This window comes from Malurus melanocephalus, unplaced genomic scaffold (genome assembly GCF_030028575.1).
Source record: "Malurus melanocephalus ecotype Western Australia unplaced genomic scaffold, MMel_1.1 scaffold_368, whole genome shotgun sequence".
In the NCBI taxonomy this organism is placed as follows: domain Eukaryota; kingdom Metazoa; phylum Chordata; class Aves; order Passeriformes; family Maluridae; genus Malurus; species Malurus melanocephalus.
This window is the reverse complement of record NW_026623600.1, coordinates 1-17293: the sequence shown is the minus strand read 5'-3', so window position 1 is coordinate 17293 and position 17293 is coordinate 1. Positions and strand designations below refer to the sequence as shown.

At 44.8% G+C, this 17293-nt stretch overlaps 2 protein-coding genes across 2 annotated transcripts in view; both read left to right on the top strand.

The window, feature by feature from the left end:
- The window catches only part of LOC130580864 (myosin heavy chain, skeletal muscle, adult-like), a 16887-nt gene extending 16537 nt beyond the window's left edge, over positions 1–350 (top strand). The window contains exon 25 of the mRNA XM_057378620.1: positions 198–350. Coding sequence (XP_057234603.1) covers positions 198–350 — 153 coding nt within the window. The remainder of the gene's footprint in view (positions 1–197) is intronic.
- Positions 351–14261: 13911 nt separating this feature from the next.
- Positions 14262–17286, top strand: LOC130580872 (myosin heavy chain, skeletal muscle, adult-like; the record flags this gene model as incomplete). The annotated part of the gene is made up of 7 exons (XM_057378629.1): positions 14262–14468; positions 14557–14700; positions 14792–14948; positions 16687–16714; positions 16814–16928; positions 17014–17106; positions 17236–17286. Coding segments are annotated over exons 1-7 (795 nt in total), but the record flags the coding sequence as incomplete, so codon positions are not given.
- Between the last annotated feature and the right edge of the window lie 7 nt (positions 17287–17293).

Sequence of the window (17293 nt, the reverse complement as noted above, 5' to 3'; positions counted from 1 at the left end):
TCCTTCTGAAACGGGTCTTATGCAAAGGCAAGGATGAAGGGCTCTGTGTGATGCTGATGTGTGAGCAGTGGTAGAAAGGGGGTGGAAATTTGTGCCTTCCCMCTAGGGAAGAGCTGCAACCCAACAAAGCCAAGGTGCAAAGGGAATGAAACGCTTGCAACTGGGCTCCTCATCCCTGACTCCTTTTCCCCACACAGGAGGAGCTGTCCAATGTCAACCTCTCCAAGTTCCGCAAGATCCAGCATGAGCTGGAGGAAGCCGAGGAGCGGGCTGACATTGCAGAGTCACAGGTTAACAAGCTCCGAGCAAAGAGCCGGGAGTTCCACAGGAGGATAGAAGAGGAAGAGTGAGAATGTCATGAGGCAGCAAAGTGACCTGAGGGCTGCACAAAATGTGAGCCTCTCRGTCGCTTTCYYTCTGCAATGAGTCTTTGTASCCACCCCAGTGTCTAGTGAATAAAGACTGTAGTAGAYCCTCTGCATACACACTATGACCAGCACCTTTTTTGGGTTTTGTTTTCCTTGGGCGATTGCACTGCAGAGCAAGAAGAGAGAAGCTGAAGCTTCTTCCCACAGGAGAGTCAAGAGAGGGTGATCCTTTTCCTTTTTCCTTTCCCTACTCTTGTTGCTGATGYTGGCCCTMACAAACTCTAAACATCAATCTYTGARTAAGTCATCAGAAGCTGCAGTGCACKGCWSCATGAAGGACTGACAGTTCCTTGACAGAGACCATTTTAGTCACAAAGAGCACTGTTACAACACCCCAACAGTGTCCTACATTGTGCCATCTCACATGTACACTTCCTCAGCTGCTGCCACCACCTGCTGCCAGTTTCTCTTGAGTGGGCAAACAGCTGAGCCTGCCTGGGCCCACATGCTGGAAGGACTCTCAGGACTGTCCCTTGGCACCTAGYTCTAACACACCTCTTCAGCACCCAAAGGTCAGCCTCATCACCCCTTGCACAGCAGATTACACATGGTCTCTGGGGCAGGATAAAAGAAAATGTGTTGGTGTATGCCTCCATTCCTTCCTCCATTCCTGTAATTCTCTAATGGCTGATGTACAGGCTAAAGACAACATATTTTGGGGAAGAAAGGAAGGGGATGGGGAAAGAGGGGACCCTAACTGGAACAGCAGAGGCACAGTGAGCAGCTCTGTCAGCCATCACAAGTGCATTGAGGCATTAAGCCTTTTCTCCAGGCCGGGTGAAAGGCACAGGGACAGTGACWAGGTATGTTAAAGACAAGCTCACAAATGTCTGCCTAAGCTGATGTTTTCCTAGAACCCACAGCTCTTGGCTTCAAAGTAACTTCTATCCCTTATTTTCAGGTTTGAAGGATTTCCCCAGAAACCTCAAAGGCCATGGGCTCTGTGTATACACTGAGTCCAACAGGTTAATGCTAACTGAGGGCTATGAAGTTAATTTGGAGTTTAATTAATTTTGAAGTTTCAGCAATATCATCTCATGAAATTGCACCCAGTGTTTTAGCTCTGTCCCTTTCTGAAGCTCTCACAACTCTCAGATGTCACACCCCATCTCCATGTTGCAGATGGCCTTGACATAAATCAGTGAGGAGTGAATGAGCTCCACCATCATGTGAGACACTTACACTCCCCAAAAGACACCAGTGGGAAATGACTCGCAAGTCACTYAAAAAGTAACTCTCGCAATGTGGGTGTGACTGAGTCTTTTCTGACCTACTGTAGCTTTCTTTAGACTCTTTTGCAAAGTCAGCTGTTTCTTCCTCCAGCTTCCTGCCTGTTTCACTTGCACACACCCTCTCGTATCTCTAACTCGCCTGGATGTGGTTTAAAATAAAGCAGGAGGCCTCATGCCCTSAGCTGAGGGACAGGTGCACACCCTCAGGCAGGGCCTGCCCTGAGCATGGCTGGGCACTGCTGATGGCACTGAGGGCTGACCCTGCACCCTCAGCAAACTCACAACTCCCCCTGCTCTCTCACCTCCCACGCTCCAAGGCCACACCAAATTGCCCCTCAATCTTCACAAGAGCCATTGCTAGAGGAGGGGACAAGGCTGCAGAGAGCTCTGGAGGAGGCCCATGCCAGGAGGATCAGCCCATCACTTGCCTCCTGTCATCCTCAATGTCAAAGGCCCAAAATAGCTGCGCTCTCCTAAGACTTCTGTGCGGGGTCGTGCCTGTTTGTGGGGAGGATTGGCTTCCACTAATAGCGCCTGAAGACATTCCTGGGCGGGTAGGCTGCCTTCTATGTGGCACTGCAGSGTGCTGCCCTGGAGGAGCTGGACACGTGTGCTGTGTCCCAAGACAGCAGCTGCTATTCTTACCCCACAGAGACCTGCTGTGGCACAGCTCCATTCCCAGCTGAAAGGTCAAACAGCAGAATGGGGCCCGAGCTGCTCCCCCTGCTCAGAGCCTGAATCCAGAGTGTTCCCCTTTGGAGCCCGTGCAAAGCCCTGTGCCAGCCCAGGGCCGGGGCCGTGGCCATTCCCTCCTGGGATGTGCTGTCCCATGGGCAACACAGCAGCTGTCCAGGTACTTCCAGCACTCAGCCAGAGCTCCTTGGGGTGGATGGGGCATCCTCTCTCTTGTAAAACAATAAATGGAAAAGACAGGCTGGGCTGCAGCTCTGAAGGTGCAGCATTTCACAGCTGCTGTCCTGGGGTCCCTGTGTGGGTGAGGATGAGGCAGAGGCAGGGCCTGCTCTGAGGTGCAGCAGCGCTGCAGGGCCATCCATGTCCCTTTGCTCAAGCTGTGCTTGCACTGCACTCGCTGAGGGAAGGCTGTAGGGCCATGTACCAGAGACCCCTCAAGGGTTTTGGGAGTATTAGGGGTGCAGGAGAAGCCCTGGCCTGGCTGGTGGCTCTGACATGATGGTTATGGAGGCCCAGCCCTRCCTGCACCTTGACTCTCCATGCCCTGTGGRGAGCTCAGAAAAGCCACATCCCWGCCGGGTACAGTCACCRCGGGGGATCGGGCAGGGGACACCAGGCCCAGAGACAGCAGCTGGGATGGCGGCTGTGCCTTTCCCCTCAGGCCTTGGCTGTTGCTCTGATGGCACAGGTGCCATCAGCTTTCTCCTTAGCTTGGGCCTTGCCGCCTGACACTGAAGGACAAAGTCCTTTGGGGATCCCTGGCAGGAAGCCGAGGGCATTGTTCCCGGTGGGGGGAGCAGGAGGTGCCGGCCCATGGCCCCATCAGGCTCCTGTCAGTCACAGGGAGCTCCCCGGGCTGCAGCCGAGCGGACCCTCTGCTGCCGGCACCCAGTGCCAGGGGATGGCAGCCTGGAGCCATCGAGGGGACCCTGCTCTGGGCCCTGCTCCACTGCACAGCAGCAATGAGCTCTCCATGAAACCTGGCTGCTTTAAACCTGCTCAAACTGCCTGGCCCACATGTTGGGAGCAAATCACAGCAGAGGGGTTAAAATCCAGCTGGGTGGGTCAGCCAGTTTCATGTGTTCCCCACTGGGACACAGCAGAGACAGATGGGATGGGCCAAAGAACATCTGGAAATGTTTGGATCATCAGTGCTGGAAGAAAACACCCTGAGCTGACAGAAGCAGCCACTGCTCAGTGCAAAGGGCCTTCTCTGCACTGGGCACTCTGCCCASAGAGGGAGCCATGTAGGTGCTTGGGAGGGTGTGACTGTCAAAAGGATAACACACAGTGTCAATGGCCCTGCCAGCTCCACTGCACACCCTGTGGAGCCGCTGAAGGAGAGAGACTGCAATAGTTCTCTTGACATTTGTTATCTCTCTGGACCTAATGCAGGAACCAGGTGAGGCCTGGAGGTCTGGAATACTCTCACTCCTCTGGGATCAGGTCCAGCTGCCACACAGAAGGACTTTCTGGACTCTTAGGCCAGCAGAAATGACAGAAAAACTCTTGACAGCCTAAAGTGCAGTGAAGCCATTCCCACAGTCTCCCTTTACGGAACCTCAAAATGCAATCAAGATACTCTTCCGTGGGAAGCAGATTTGAAAATGGAACTGTGAACCAAAGCAAAGCCCACCTGACCTTCGCTATTCAATAAAAAAAGAACAGCAGAGCTACACTGGCAGGAAGAAATCCTGCTCCTCATCTTCCTTGTCTTCCTTTCCTGCCCCAAGGTTTCCTCCTAATGAGATGATATATTCCCTTGGGACATGTCAGTAGGACCAGCTTCCCTGGAGGCAGGGCTACTGTGAGAGGTAGGGTCAGCCTCTAGCATACATTGAAAACCTCAGCCATCTCTCCCTTAGTTGGTAGAGCGGCATGACTGGAGAAGATCAGTAGAGCAAAACACCAAGTACTGAGGATCTGGCACTGTAGCAGTGTGGAATCTGTAGCAATGTGGGAACAAAGAACACATGGAACTTCTTCTTGCTAGTTCGAATAAAATAGTTTATTTTCAAAAAACCCAACCTTTTTATATTCTAAACTTAGGTGGCTAAGCATGGATTGGCTGCCTGCCCATGCAGCACTGCCACCCATGAACGTTTCCATCCAACCACATCTCTGATCACACATTGTCCACACACCCCGCTAACCAGTCACAGCTCCACACCCAAGCCAACCACATGTCAGTCACACAAACCGCAGTCTGGCCACATGACCCACGTCTTGAACCTTTTCTTAGGATGCTTTTTGATGAGCAAGAGTGAACAGAGGTGAACAGGATTTAACAAAGGTGAAAAAGCTTCTTCCATAACGCTTTTCTTTATGTCACACAAGGCACCTAGTCTGAAATGGGTTTTCAGGGCAAAGGATGGGAGTCCCAAGAGCTGAATGCCCGTCTGAGGTGAGAGCACATTCAAGGGGCTCCTGGATCATACCTGTAATGCAAATCAAACTGTGGGGCAGGAAGGATTTGGATTCAATAGCATTTTCCTGTTTGATGTTAAGTTTTAATGAGGACATGCCCAAAGACTCCCCATGCAATCACTGCTCATTGCATCATGGCAGAATGTGCAGAAACCAGGTGAGGAAGGGCATGGGAGACAGCCACCCCAAAGATGCTGTTTCTGTCCCCAAGGGGACGGTTCCATCTGGGAGTCTCTGTGCAGCTTGAGGCTTCAGGCATACAGAACACCCATGAGAAATCAAAGTTTTACTATTCTTGATTTGTGCTTATCCGCTGTGGGGGAATCTGGGTTGACTTTGCAYTGATGCACTGTTTTTATAGTTAAGCTGTCTGTCATGTGATTAGTACTAGCATGAAAAGTCCTAAAAAAAAAAAAATCTTGATCCATAAAGGCCATAAAGGAAGACCTCCCAAAGAAATGTTTACAATAGATGAGCCCATTTAATGGGCTCAAATGGAGCTTCTGACCCATAWGGGCAGGGGATTGGCTGGAACATGAAAACTGTGTTCCATTACAAATGTCTATAAATATTTCCCAAAAGACCATTATTAAAGTAAAATCCAACATCCCTGTGAGCTCCTATCACAACCCAGGCAAGGAGAAAATCACCTGTCATCTGAGTTTTGCTACACAGCTCTCATGACAGTGCTTTTACATGCCTGCAGCTCCAGAAGGCCAGGAGCACAGCCCCAACACCAGTATGGGACTGCTGGGAGAAACATAGACCAGTACACAGAAAGGATTTGGAATCAGAACCCAAAGAGGTCAAGTCCAGGCTTAGCTGCTGTCAGCTGTCTGCTGCTGCTCTGAGAGCCTATGAGGTTCCCTGCTCCAGGAATACAGGGCAGAATTGCCACTGAGCTGGAGACCTGGTGTGATAGTGACCAATGAAGTGGTCATTGCATATTTAGCTGGTTAGACTATTATTAAAATAGGATAATTTTGCATGAATACAATTATATCATGTCCTCCAGTGAGAGGTGAATCGTCTCAAAAGTGAAAGCAAATTTTGAGAACCCTCATTTTTCAATGTAAATAATGAATATGGTCATTACCAAAAGAAAATATGTGGTATCAATACTGCAGACTTCTTCTGTGCTTGAAAATGCCTTGCAGAATTTAGTTTTAATGTTCTGATGTCCTTGTTTTATGAAGAAAGGAGGTAAGCATTTTTTATATAATTGAAACATTCACTTAGAGAAAAAAAGGTAGTTGTGCAAATCTAAGCAAATCCATTTCCACAGTGTATCCTGTCTGCTTCTCTTGCAAATGCAGTCAATGCAGAAACTAATCAAATAATCAAGCATCTGCTAATTTTATTTCATATTGCTGTTCTCATTTCTTCTCCTTCCRTGCCATTGTACAACTCCTTTTGCCTTCTCCTTCCATTGCTATMAGAGCCTGTCCACCTCACTCACCTGTTCTGTAACTGAAGCTGTTCAGCTGCTTTGGCGTGATGGAAAGGGCATCCTGAATGTCACCTCCTCATCCAGAACCTGCTGCTCATGTATCTTTCTCTGACATATGCCATGAAGATGGGAGGAATTCGAGTAACCATRGAAACCTCACGGACACAGAAAACAGTTTATCATCAAATCTAAAAATGCTGTGAGTTAACAGTCACTAATCTCTAGCTGGCTTTGCCCTCCCTCTTCACTTTTCTTTGCAAGACTTATTTTTCCTCAGTGGGTGGATACTTAGCAAGCAAAATAAAGACATTCTTAGGTTTAAAATACACTGTTGAAACTTCAGAAGTCACATCTGTTTTCCCTGCTGTGAAGTCAAATAATAACTGTATCAAGCATTGCAGAAATTAGTCTCCAAAGGAAGGAACAGGATCAGAAGATCACAAGGCCATCTCAGTCCATTCATATCTACCCTGAGATATAAGGAGATTTTGAGCACTACARGCACAAAGGTCAGCTCACTCATGTTCTGCTCTTGCAATGGCCAAACCAATAACTGGCCCAGAGTACCTAATCAGGTTAGTTAATCTCTTCTTTGTTAGGCTCATCACTGGCTTTTCACTTATCATAATCCTCAACTCTTTTTCCATCCATSCATTGCTCACCTGTAATGATAGCTTGAGTGTCTAAAGGACTCACCTTACCCAGAMAAACAATTACCCAGGTTAAATATGTTATGCCAGGAACAGAGCAARCACTCAACATATTTCACTACTACACTATCTTTCAATGGAATAAGAAGAACTGTTACGGTGAGAATCATCCTTACCATCTCCAGGATCCAGTATCCACCCACATCTTAGCAAAAGTGTCACAATGAGAAGCTTGCACCAGAGAATTAGTGTTCTGGCATTTCTTCTTTTCTCATGCCAGCATTCCTGAGAGGTMTTATTTTACCCAGGGATCTTCAGTATGAGGCTACACATTCCTTACCAGTCGTTAAGTATCTACAGGCAGAAAGATCCCTCTTGGCATGTTTTATAAATATTAACAGCATAGCTGAGAAGAGCATTTGTAAGCTGTAAATCCCATTGCATTTGCAAGCTGCAAATCCCATTGGGAACTTTCTTCTAGATAAATGTAAAACTAATATTGAACAGTAAAAAATGTTGAAGATCTTTCAACTTAAAAAAAGAAACCTGGGTGCTTTTCTTTGCATTTTGTGATCAATTCAGTATATATATATATATATATATGTATTTTCTTGCATGTTGGTAATTTCATTCCTACAGCTAAAGACTTCTCATTTGAAGATAAACTATTCTTGCAACCTGGTTTATTTTCCAAATCTATGTAATAATAACCTCTTCTGGCAACAATAAGTATGTGTATGTGTTCCAGATGTAGCACTTGGGTTAGTTTTGTTTTCTGATTTAGTCTACTGAAACTATGTTATTTCTAAAACTAGGAGAGAATTAATTATAAAGATTTAATGACAATTTTTAATTTTCATCTCCAAAGTATGCAGCTCCTCTTGAGACTTTTGCTCTTTGAGACTGAAAAAGAAATGTTAAAGAGAAAAGTGTTAGCAATTWAAGAACACTCCATCCTAAAATGAATGATGCAGTAATGAGTTTGTCTCCTGGATTCCTATTGAYAGCACAGATTAGCTGAAGCCCTTTCCATTCCAGCGAAACTTCTGCTGCATCAACCTTTTACATACAATGCACCCACATTACTCCATCTTCTGTCTCCACTGCCTGTCCCTCCYCTCTTTACATCCCCTATCCTGCATTATCTCTTCTCAGTCTCCCCACTGATGAATGTTCTCATTCTTCTCACCCTCACCCACCTGACCACACCATGTCCTTGGAGGCGTGTCCCTTGCAGTGTGCACGAGCCCCTGCTCTGCCCAGGCACAGGGTGGGACAGGCTCACACGCTGCTCCTCTGCTCTCCCAGCTGCATCTGGGCTTAGTTTACGTGGCTATGGTCTGCCAGAGAAGCAGCACATCCATGCAGATCCTGCTCATTCCTGGTCCCTCCCCCATGGCCCTGAGCACCTCCCAGTTCCCAGTCAGGGCATCCCAATCACCTGAGTAGGAGCCCAAGTCACTTGTCCCCAGGCACAAGGGGACATTGCTGTCTGTGTAGGTTCCTGTGCCTGCTCTCCAGGCCATCGACTCACAGCAGGAAGTTTTCTACTGGAGCAGAAACTGAGTAGCTCTGAGCTCTGTCCAACCTCACAGGGCCTACTAGCAGGAGTTGTTTGCTTTATCCCATGAGCTTGATGTTGTTAGGGAAATAAGTAAGTYACTAGGAGTCATGCTTTTAATCTTCATCTAGTGGCAGTAGTGATTACTTATCAATACYCAATTTCACCCTGCAATGCATCTTGTTATCCTCCTGAATCTCTTTCTACTTRCAGCCTTCCCGTGCCATGCCACATCATTCTGTAAGCAATAAAATCTCACAAGGCCTAGGTGAGAAGACATGCTCATCACACCAGTATAATCAGTGTTACATTGGAATCTACTGATGCTTATTGACTTGAATGAATTATCCACAAAGATACAGTCAGCTGGAAATAAATGTCATGACAGTCAAACTTCAGGAAAAGTTTCAGAACTCAAAACTCATGAGTCACAATCTCAGTGGGACATAATGGTACYTAACATGTGRAGGTTCCTTTATGAATATATAAATGAATACTTCTTCATCTACACCCCACTGAGTGATGTTCTGCTGGATAAACAAATATCCTGAAGATATGTCTGAAATTGTTTGGACTATACTGGGAAACTAGTGAAAAAATAAAAACTAATCAGACTGCAAGAGGTTATTGATGAGCATTCAAAAATTGTAAATTGAACAGAAATTCACTGCTGCACCATAATGAAAGAGGAAATGGGACCTCACAGTTTATTTTCTACTTTAGAAAGTAAAGCTGCTGGCTGCCACAGCACAATCTGTTTATAGTAAGATTCAACCTAGACATGAAACAAAGGCCTTCCCTGACAAATGTGAGAAGTCAGCAGTGCTCATCTTCAACCAACATATTCAAGTTGTGAAACAGAATGGATGAGTATATGAAGATCTGATCACTCTTTTTCTAGCTTTGTTTTTGGCAGCTTCTGACAACAGAACAAGAATCATGGGGCTTCTTCCACTGAAGAAACTCACTGATAAGAATATTGAAACTTATGGATAAAAGCAATGAAGAAAATATCATTCTTCCAAGCTGTGAAAAGTCTTCCACRCTGGAATGTTATAAATGCAAGTCTCCAGTTCAATGCAAATTTTAAAATTGTGAGATTTTGCCTGGCCATAGGCTGGAAATTTGTGTCTAAATATGTAATTTCACTTGTTTCTAAGTATTCTCTCTCTCTCTCTGTGCCTGCTAACACAGAGTCTGAGACAGAAGAAGTCATATCTTAAGGTCTGACAGACAGTGAGGCAGCTGCTTGATACTTTCTTAAGATGGTTCTATTTTCAGCATACTTGAATCKCTTTTTCATGGGAAATGTCAGCACTGCCATACTTTGCCTCCCCACATTGCTGAGCAGGACATTCTGTATCCAGGATCGGTGCTCACTCTACCTCTCCTCTTTTTGAGTGTTCCATGCTTTGCTCCCAGCTGCAGCACAGTCCAGCCCTGCAGTGACAGTAGCTGAACTGGGAGACAGTGGTGGACAGGACCTATTTTTCTTTTAGCATTGAGGCATTGCTACTGTTTTCAGTACATCCTACCCCAAGGACTAGCAACCAAATAGCTGCCTGGCCATGTGCCTCACTCTTGCCTATTGCTAGGCTGGGTCCACATCCTGCACAGTACAACAGTAAAAAAACAAAAGAGCTCTGCTGAGTAGACTGGCTTTGTAGTCTGCCACTGGGAAAGCAAAGATTTGCAGCTCCACGTGTGAAGGGAGAAAACCCCAAGTTGTCACCCTAGAAGCATCAGACATCCCTCACTCTTATTTCATGGTCTTTTAAACTCCAGGTTCTGATCCACCAAGACCTCTCTGTCTCCTCCTCAGCCAGGACTGGTAGGCTCTGAGCTGCTGGACACCACACTGCACCTCAGGGACTCAGTGGCAGGAGACCCTCAGAGCAATGTTTGGTGGCCTCATGCTGGGGAGCTGGTACTCTGGATCTCACTGGAAGGTGGTGCCCCCAGCAGCACCCCTTGGTTCCCCAGAGAGGCAGGACTTAGGTGCACCTCTGTGTGCACCAAACCCCACAGGCAGGCTCTGGGCTCCTCCTGGCCAGTGTGCAAGGGGCTTCCATCAGTCTCCCTATGCCCTGCGTGAGGAGTCCAGTGGTGAGGCCTGTCCTGGGAACCATGAAACTGGACACTGCACTGCTGCAGCCCTCCCTGGAATGGGCCTTACCAAGCCTATGATGTTGCCTGATGCTGTATATAATGTCAGATCCAGGCATTCAAGCACACGTTATTCACTGATCACTTTTAATAACCAAAATGCCAAGGAAGAGCATATTTGGAACTGACACAGTTTAAAGCAACTCAAGTAAGAGCTGTTACATACTTCCTCTGTATGAACTCTGCAAATCATAACTTTCATCTTCTTGCTCAAAGCAAAACACTTCCTTTTTTTACAGACATGGGGATACTGTGATTGTTAGTTGTTAAAATCAGAAGGCACATTTTGTTCTCATATGGTACATGTAAAAAACACAATAATTTGCAACTCTTGTTTTATTATTATATGCCTTTTATACCTCATCTTTCAGGGAAACATAATTTAATACCTTTTAAATATAATATACCTTCATCTTTATCATTATAATATCTTTATGAGCATCAGTATTATCTCAAGTCTCTGGAAATCACCTCAAGTGCTCTACACAAGTGCTGTATTTCAAGAATTGATATATTGTCTGTGAAGGAATGTGAACGACTATTGATTTCTGCTTTTCTATTTTCAGTAAAATCACCTTGGATTTAATTACAATGGTTTGCAGGTTTTTGCCAGATGGCACAAAATATCCTTAGTAACTAACCTTTTAATAAAAAAAAAAAAAAAAAAGAGTTTTGTGAAATACTTTTTTTCAGACAGTACAAAAGCTATTACTTAATGATATGAAAATGAAACAATATTTCCTTTAGCATAGATGAAGCTGATTCTCTGACCCTTGGCCTCTGTTACTAAATGGTACTCCTTCAGTCTGCTTTTTGATGGAAYAGTTTCACGCATTTCACCATTTGATATGCAGAGGGTTTTGACAAGGTTTTTAGAACACAAGGTRTCCCTAGTTTGATATATAGGCTTTGGAGTTGGCTCTGTCATATATACTTCTCCTAATGGCAGTACAGACCATGGCCTTTGAAATAAAAGAGCTTTATTAGTCATGATGAAGAAGCCGAGTTATAATCTTACTTAATTTTTAAACTGAAAATTATTAAAATAACTAATTTCATTTATAAATTTAGTTAAAAAAATAAGGAAAGTTTTCTTACTGATAACTATGTACAGAAAAGCACCAATATGGACTTTCACAGCTTTTCTGTATTCAGTGTTCATTGTGACACTAGATTAAAGATTTTCAATCAAGAATTTCGGTCATTTATGGCATTTCTCTCTCTCTCTCTCTCTCTCTCTCACACACACACACACACACACACACACACACACACCTATCAAATTCCAATCCATGTCTAATGATCAATTTTTTCTTTGTCTCTCTTGTATTTCAATTGCTTATAAGGCAGCCTACCTGACACATCTGTATTCAGCAGACCTGCTCTGACCCAATGTTATCCTTGAGTCAAAGCTGGGAATGAATTTGTGACCAAATCCRTGGATTGTCTTAAGGGAATTAGGGCAAAGTCTTCTAACAAGGGGATGGGTCAGGTAGCCCAGATGAAGATATCTTTCTCTAGATACCTTGAGATGTCTCTACCAATGTAGCAGTGTGTGAAACAGACAGAAGGAGCTGGTAGCCACTGCCCACTGCCTTATTGCTACCACAGAAAACTGTTGGGATGGATTGCACGATTGACATGTGCTTTGACTGACAACTATAAACTATTCAGAAAGGATAGTCAAGGAAGAGAGGGGAGGGACCTGCCCTTATGAGGTGCAACCCCAGGTCCCGAGGGAACTGGCAGATGAAGTGGCTAAGCCACTATCCATCACACTTGACAAGTCGTGGCGGTTCTGATGAAGTTCCTACTGACTGAAAAAGGGGATACATAACCTCCATTTTAAAAATGGGGCAAAAGGAAGACCCGGGGAACTACAGGCTGGTCAATCGCACCTCTCTGCATGGAAAGATCACAGAAAATACACTATTGTACATCAGCTGGATAATCACACTCAAAGAGTTGTAGCCCGTGGCTTCAATTTCAGGTGGAGATCAGTAACAAGTGGTGTCCCCTGAGGGATTGTTTTGAAACCAGCATTATTTAACAAATTTGTCAAGAACATGGACAGTGGGATTGAGTGCACCATCAGCAAGTTTGCTGATGACACCAAGCTATGTGTTGCAATCAACATACTGGARGGAAGATAGATTCTGGTTGAAGAGTGACATTTTTAAGAAGAGGCCAGTGAGATACAGGAACAGACTGGCCCCAGAATATCAGAATGCACCATCGTTGGAAGGGTGCAAACTCAGGTTGAATGGGTCTTTGAGCAACCGAATCGAGTCAAATATATTCCCGCCCACAGCAGTGGTGTTGCACTACATGATTCTTTGCAGGTTCCTTGCAACCCAAACCATTCTGTGATTCTGTCTTCTAACTTCTGTATGTCCATGGAAGTCAGAGACTGCCCGGAGACACTGATGTGCCCCTGTGCTCATTGTTTTACACAGGTTGTTTCTGAGCTTCTACTGTTCAGGGCAAAGGGTGTTTCCAGTAGCTTCCCYCTGCTCTCTGCAAGGAGCCCAGGGATGAGCTCTGGTTTTGAAAGTTGCATGTTCATCCTTGGAACAAGCTTTTCATGCCCATGCCAGTGCTTGACGTTGGATATCTTCTTGGATCACATTTGCTGACCTTGCCCCTGTGCTCTTCACTTGAGCTTTACCCACTGAGTTCTTTCAACAATCACTATGCCAATGAGCAAGAGAAGAGCATGTTTAAAGGAGCTCAAGTGACAGTGATATTTGTGATGGGATGGATGGAGTGAGGATGTATCAGAGTAACACCAGAGTCATGCAATAAAAATCTGCCTTGGGTATATGAGGAAATTATTGGAAATGCAGCAGTCTAGTCCATTGGTCTTACATCCAAATTTTTCAAGTGCCTTGACTAACTGAGCTTATGTCTCTAGACAAATTATTTATAGTCAATACATTCACAGCATTGGTAAGATACAAAACATTTCTAAATATATCTTATTAAATCAAATGACAATTATGCCCTTAGTTCAGTTTGCCAGACAATGTTTTGCCAAAAAATGTTTGCCAAAAAAGGATTTGACCGAAGAAAGAGGAAGAATCTGGAGCATCTGCCAACCAGACACTATAAAACTGTCTTTGCAGTGCTCTGCCCTGTCTCTTAGAAAAGTTTCAAGGTAAGTGCACTGGATCTAGCTATTAGGTACTCACATTATTGCATATTATGCATACATATTTTTCTCTTTCAAACTGGTTTCCAACTAAGTTATTCCATCTGTTTTTAAGGCTATAGTCTATATTCTATCTATACTTTTTTWAAAAAAATTATAGTAGAATAACGTCATTTCTTTACAAGAATTAKTCTCAAATATGACACTACCATCTATGAAGACAAAGTAAAATCTATATAGTACCATAAGACACAAATAAGAGGAAATTTTACAAGTCTATTCTATATTATTCAGGCATGGAACAATATTTTTCTCTTCTAAGTTTAAATCATGAAACACAAGGAAGGCAAATTTTACTGGTTTGAGTAATTCTGGTACATGCTAAATTTCAAAGCATTAGAAAAGCAGTCCTTACCAAGCAAGGTGCATGGATGATCTGTTGATGTTACATTTCTTTTCTCCCACAGCTTTCTCTGCTGATGTGCCTTCAATAAAGGGCAGACATGGCCTCTGGAGACGCTGAGTTGGCTATTTTTGGAGAGGCAGCTCCTTACCTCCGAAAATCAGAAAAGGAGAGAATTGAGGCCCAGAACAARCCTTTTGATGCCAAGTCATCCGTCTTTGTGGTTCATCCTAAAGAATCSTTTGTGAAAGGCAAAATTGAGAGCAGGGAATCTGGCAAAGTCACTGTCAAGACTGAAGGGGGAGAGGTGGGTTAAATGCAAGATTTATAAAAAAAATTTAATTCCCACTTTGGGTTCTTAGCTGACATACATGCATCTCTYTATTCTGTGGCAGACCATGACCGTGAAGGAAGATCAAGTCTTCTCCATGAACCCTCCCAAGTACGATAAAATCGAGGACATGGCCATGATGACCCACCTCCATGAACCCGCTGTGCTGTACAACCTCAAAGAGCGTTACGCAGCCTGGATGATCTACGTAAGTGGCAGCAGCAGCTTCCTCTGGGCAGCTGCAGGAACTGCTGTGCCAGGCTCAGGGGAAGCCAACGTGCTGTCTCCCTTCCTCGCAGACCTACTCGGGTCTCTTCTGYGTCACTGTCAACCCCTACAAGTGGCTGCCGGTGTACAACCCGGAGGTGGTGTTGGCCTACCGAGGCAAGAAGCGCCAGGAGGCCCCTCCACACATCTTCTCCATCTCTGACAACGCCTATCAGTTCATGTTGACTGGTAAGTTACCTTGTTTTCTTTAAAATTATTTGGCTGTGAACATTTGCAGAGGAGACAAAGTCTTGTCACTGCACAATAGCTCAATTTAATGGTGCTGTGAGGGTGCATGCTCTCTTGTCATTGGAAATGATGAAGACTTTCCCTTGACTGAAGAGCATCAGGTTTGAGATTATTTAGTCAAACCTGATATCCACAAATTCATCCAATGGAATACACCTGCAAGTGCTGAGGGAACTGGAGGACATCATATCTTGGCCTCACTCATTCATGTTGGAATGGTGATGGCAGTCAAGAGACGTGTGAGAACTGGAAGAAAGCAAATTCCACAAGYCTTCAAAAAGAACAAGAAGGAAGATCCAAGGAAATACAGGCCTGTCAGGCTCACCTTAATCCCAGGAGATTAATCACCAGGAGAGGTGTTGAAATGGCTCAYACTGGAGGCCGTCTCTAAGAATCCAAGAAGTTGATCAGCAGTACTCAGCAGAGATTCACCAAAGGGACATCATGCTTAACCAACCTGATTGTTTTTTACGATGGGACAACTGCATGGGGATATGCATGGACATTGTCTACCTGACCTCAGCAAGGGTTTTGAYACTCTTTCTCATGATATCCTCATAGGCAAACTCAGGGAGTGAGGGCTGATCAAGCAGATGGTGAGATGGATTGGATACTATCTGAACGGCTGGTCTCAGGGCTTTGATAGTGGCTCAGAGTCTAATTGGAGGTCTGTCACTTGCAGAGGACAACAGTAGCCCAAGGGTCAATACTGGTCCCAGGATTGTTCAGCTTATGAATGACTTGGATGATGGGGTAAATGCCTTCTCAACAAGTTTGCTGGTGACACAAAGYTGGGAGGAGTGGCTGAGCTCCCAGAGTGCAGTGTAGCCCATTACAGGGACCTTGACATGTAGAAATGGGCAAAGTAGACGTGTCTGAAATTCAGCGCCAGTGAGTGAAGGAATAACCCCATGCACCAGTATAGTGGTGGAAAGTAGCTCTGTGAGGGGTCTGGGCATCCTAGTGGAAAACAACCTGTCCATGAGCCAGCAGTATGCTCAGTAAGATTCATTGTTGTAAAAGTCAAACTTCCAGCAGTTTGTAAAAAAACAATTACTGTGCATGTTAATATATGTGACTTATGAAGAAACAGAAAAAAGGTACATTCTTGTAAAAGACAAATCTTGCCTTACAGAACTAGTGATTTTTTTTTTTTTAACAAAGGAGAGTTGATCAAATCTGAATTCAATGACAAAAAATCAGTACAGTTGTAAAGCAGCTATTCTTAGCATTTTTTAAATACCTGCACTCACTAATAGTATAGAAGTGAGAAGATTCAAAAAGGACTGGTTACGAAAAAGGGACACATGGAAAAAATATGGTCAGTTTTCATAGTGCAAAATTTTAATCAATAAAATTCACAGGAATCAGTTACGGGCCTTCAACTGCTCATCATTTGTTAAAATACTGTGGAAATTATGACAGTATTTCTGATCTGACTAAGTTCATCATATCAGTAGAAATAAAGTCTAACAGGTAGACATGAAGGGAATACCCAGAAAAAGAAGTGCACATGTGCTATACCTGACAGCCACCWCAAGGTTGTCATGTCAGCTCTGCAGCTGCAACTGGGAATATTAAAATATTCAAAATTGGTGAAGATGTACGAGTTAATGAAAGGAATTAGCTGCCTGTTGCTAGTGCATTAATAATCACTTATTTTCTGCCCTTTTCACAGATCGGGAGAACCAGTCCATCCTGATCACGTACGTACACCCCCTTGCTCGGGTCCCTGTGGGGCTGCCTGGTGCCAGGGGACCTCCTGCCTGACCACACGCTCTCTGCTTCTCTCTGGGCTTTGACAGCGGAGAATCCGGTGCCGGGAAGACTGTSAACACAAAGCGTGTCATCCAGTACTTTGCAACAATTGCAGCYAGTGGGGAGAAAAAGAAGGAGGAGCARACATCAGGCAAAATGCAGGTGAGTCAGGAAGAACAGACTGAACACCTGACCWATCATTGCCCTGTCAACCAAACACAGYCATTAAAGAATTATCTCCCTGMAGGGAACGCTTGAGGATCAAATCATCAGCGCCAACCCACTGCTGGAGGCYTTTGGAAACGCCAAGACCGTGAGGAAYGACAACTCCTCACGTTTTGTAAGTTGCTGCTTTGCATAAAATCCCTCACCATCATGACAAGACAAATGATGCCTSAGCAGTTCTTCATGCAAAGGAGATGTCACCAGAACACACCCAGGCTGACCTGCTGCTGCTTCTGCTTAACAGGGCAAATTCATCAGAATCCACTTTGGGGCCACAGGCAAGCTGGCTTCAGCTGACATTG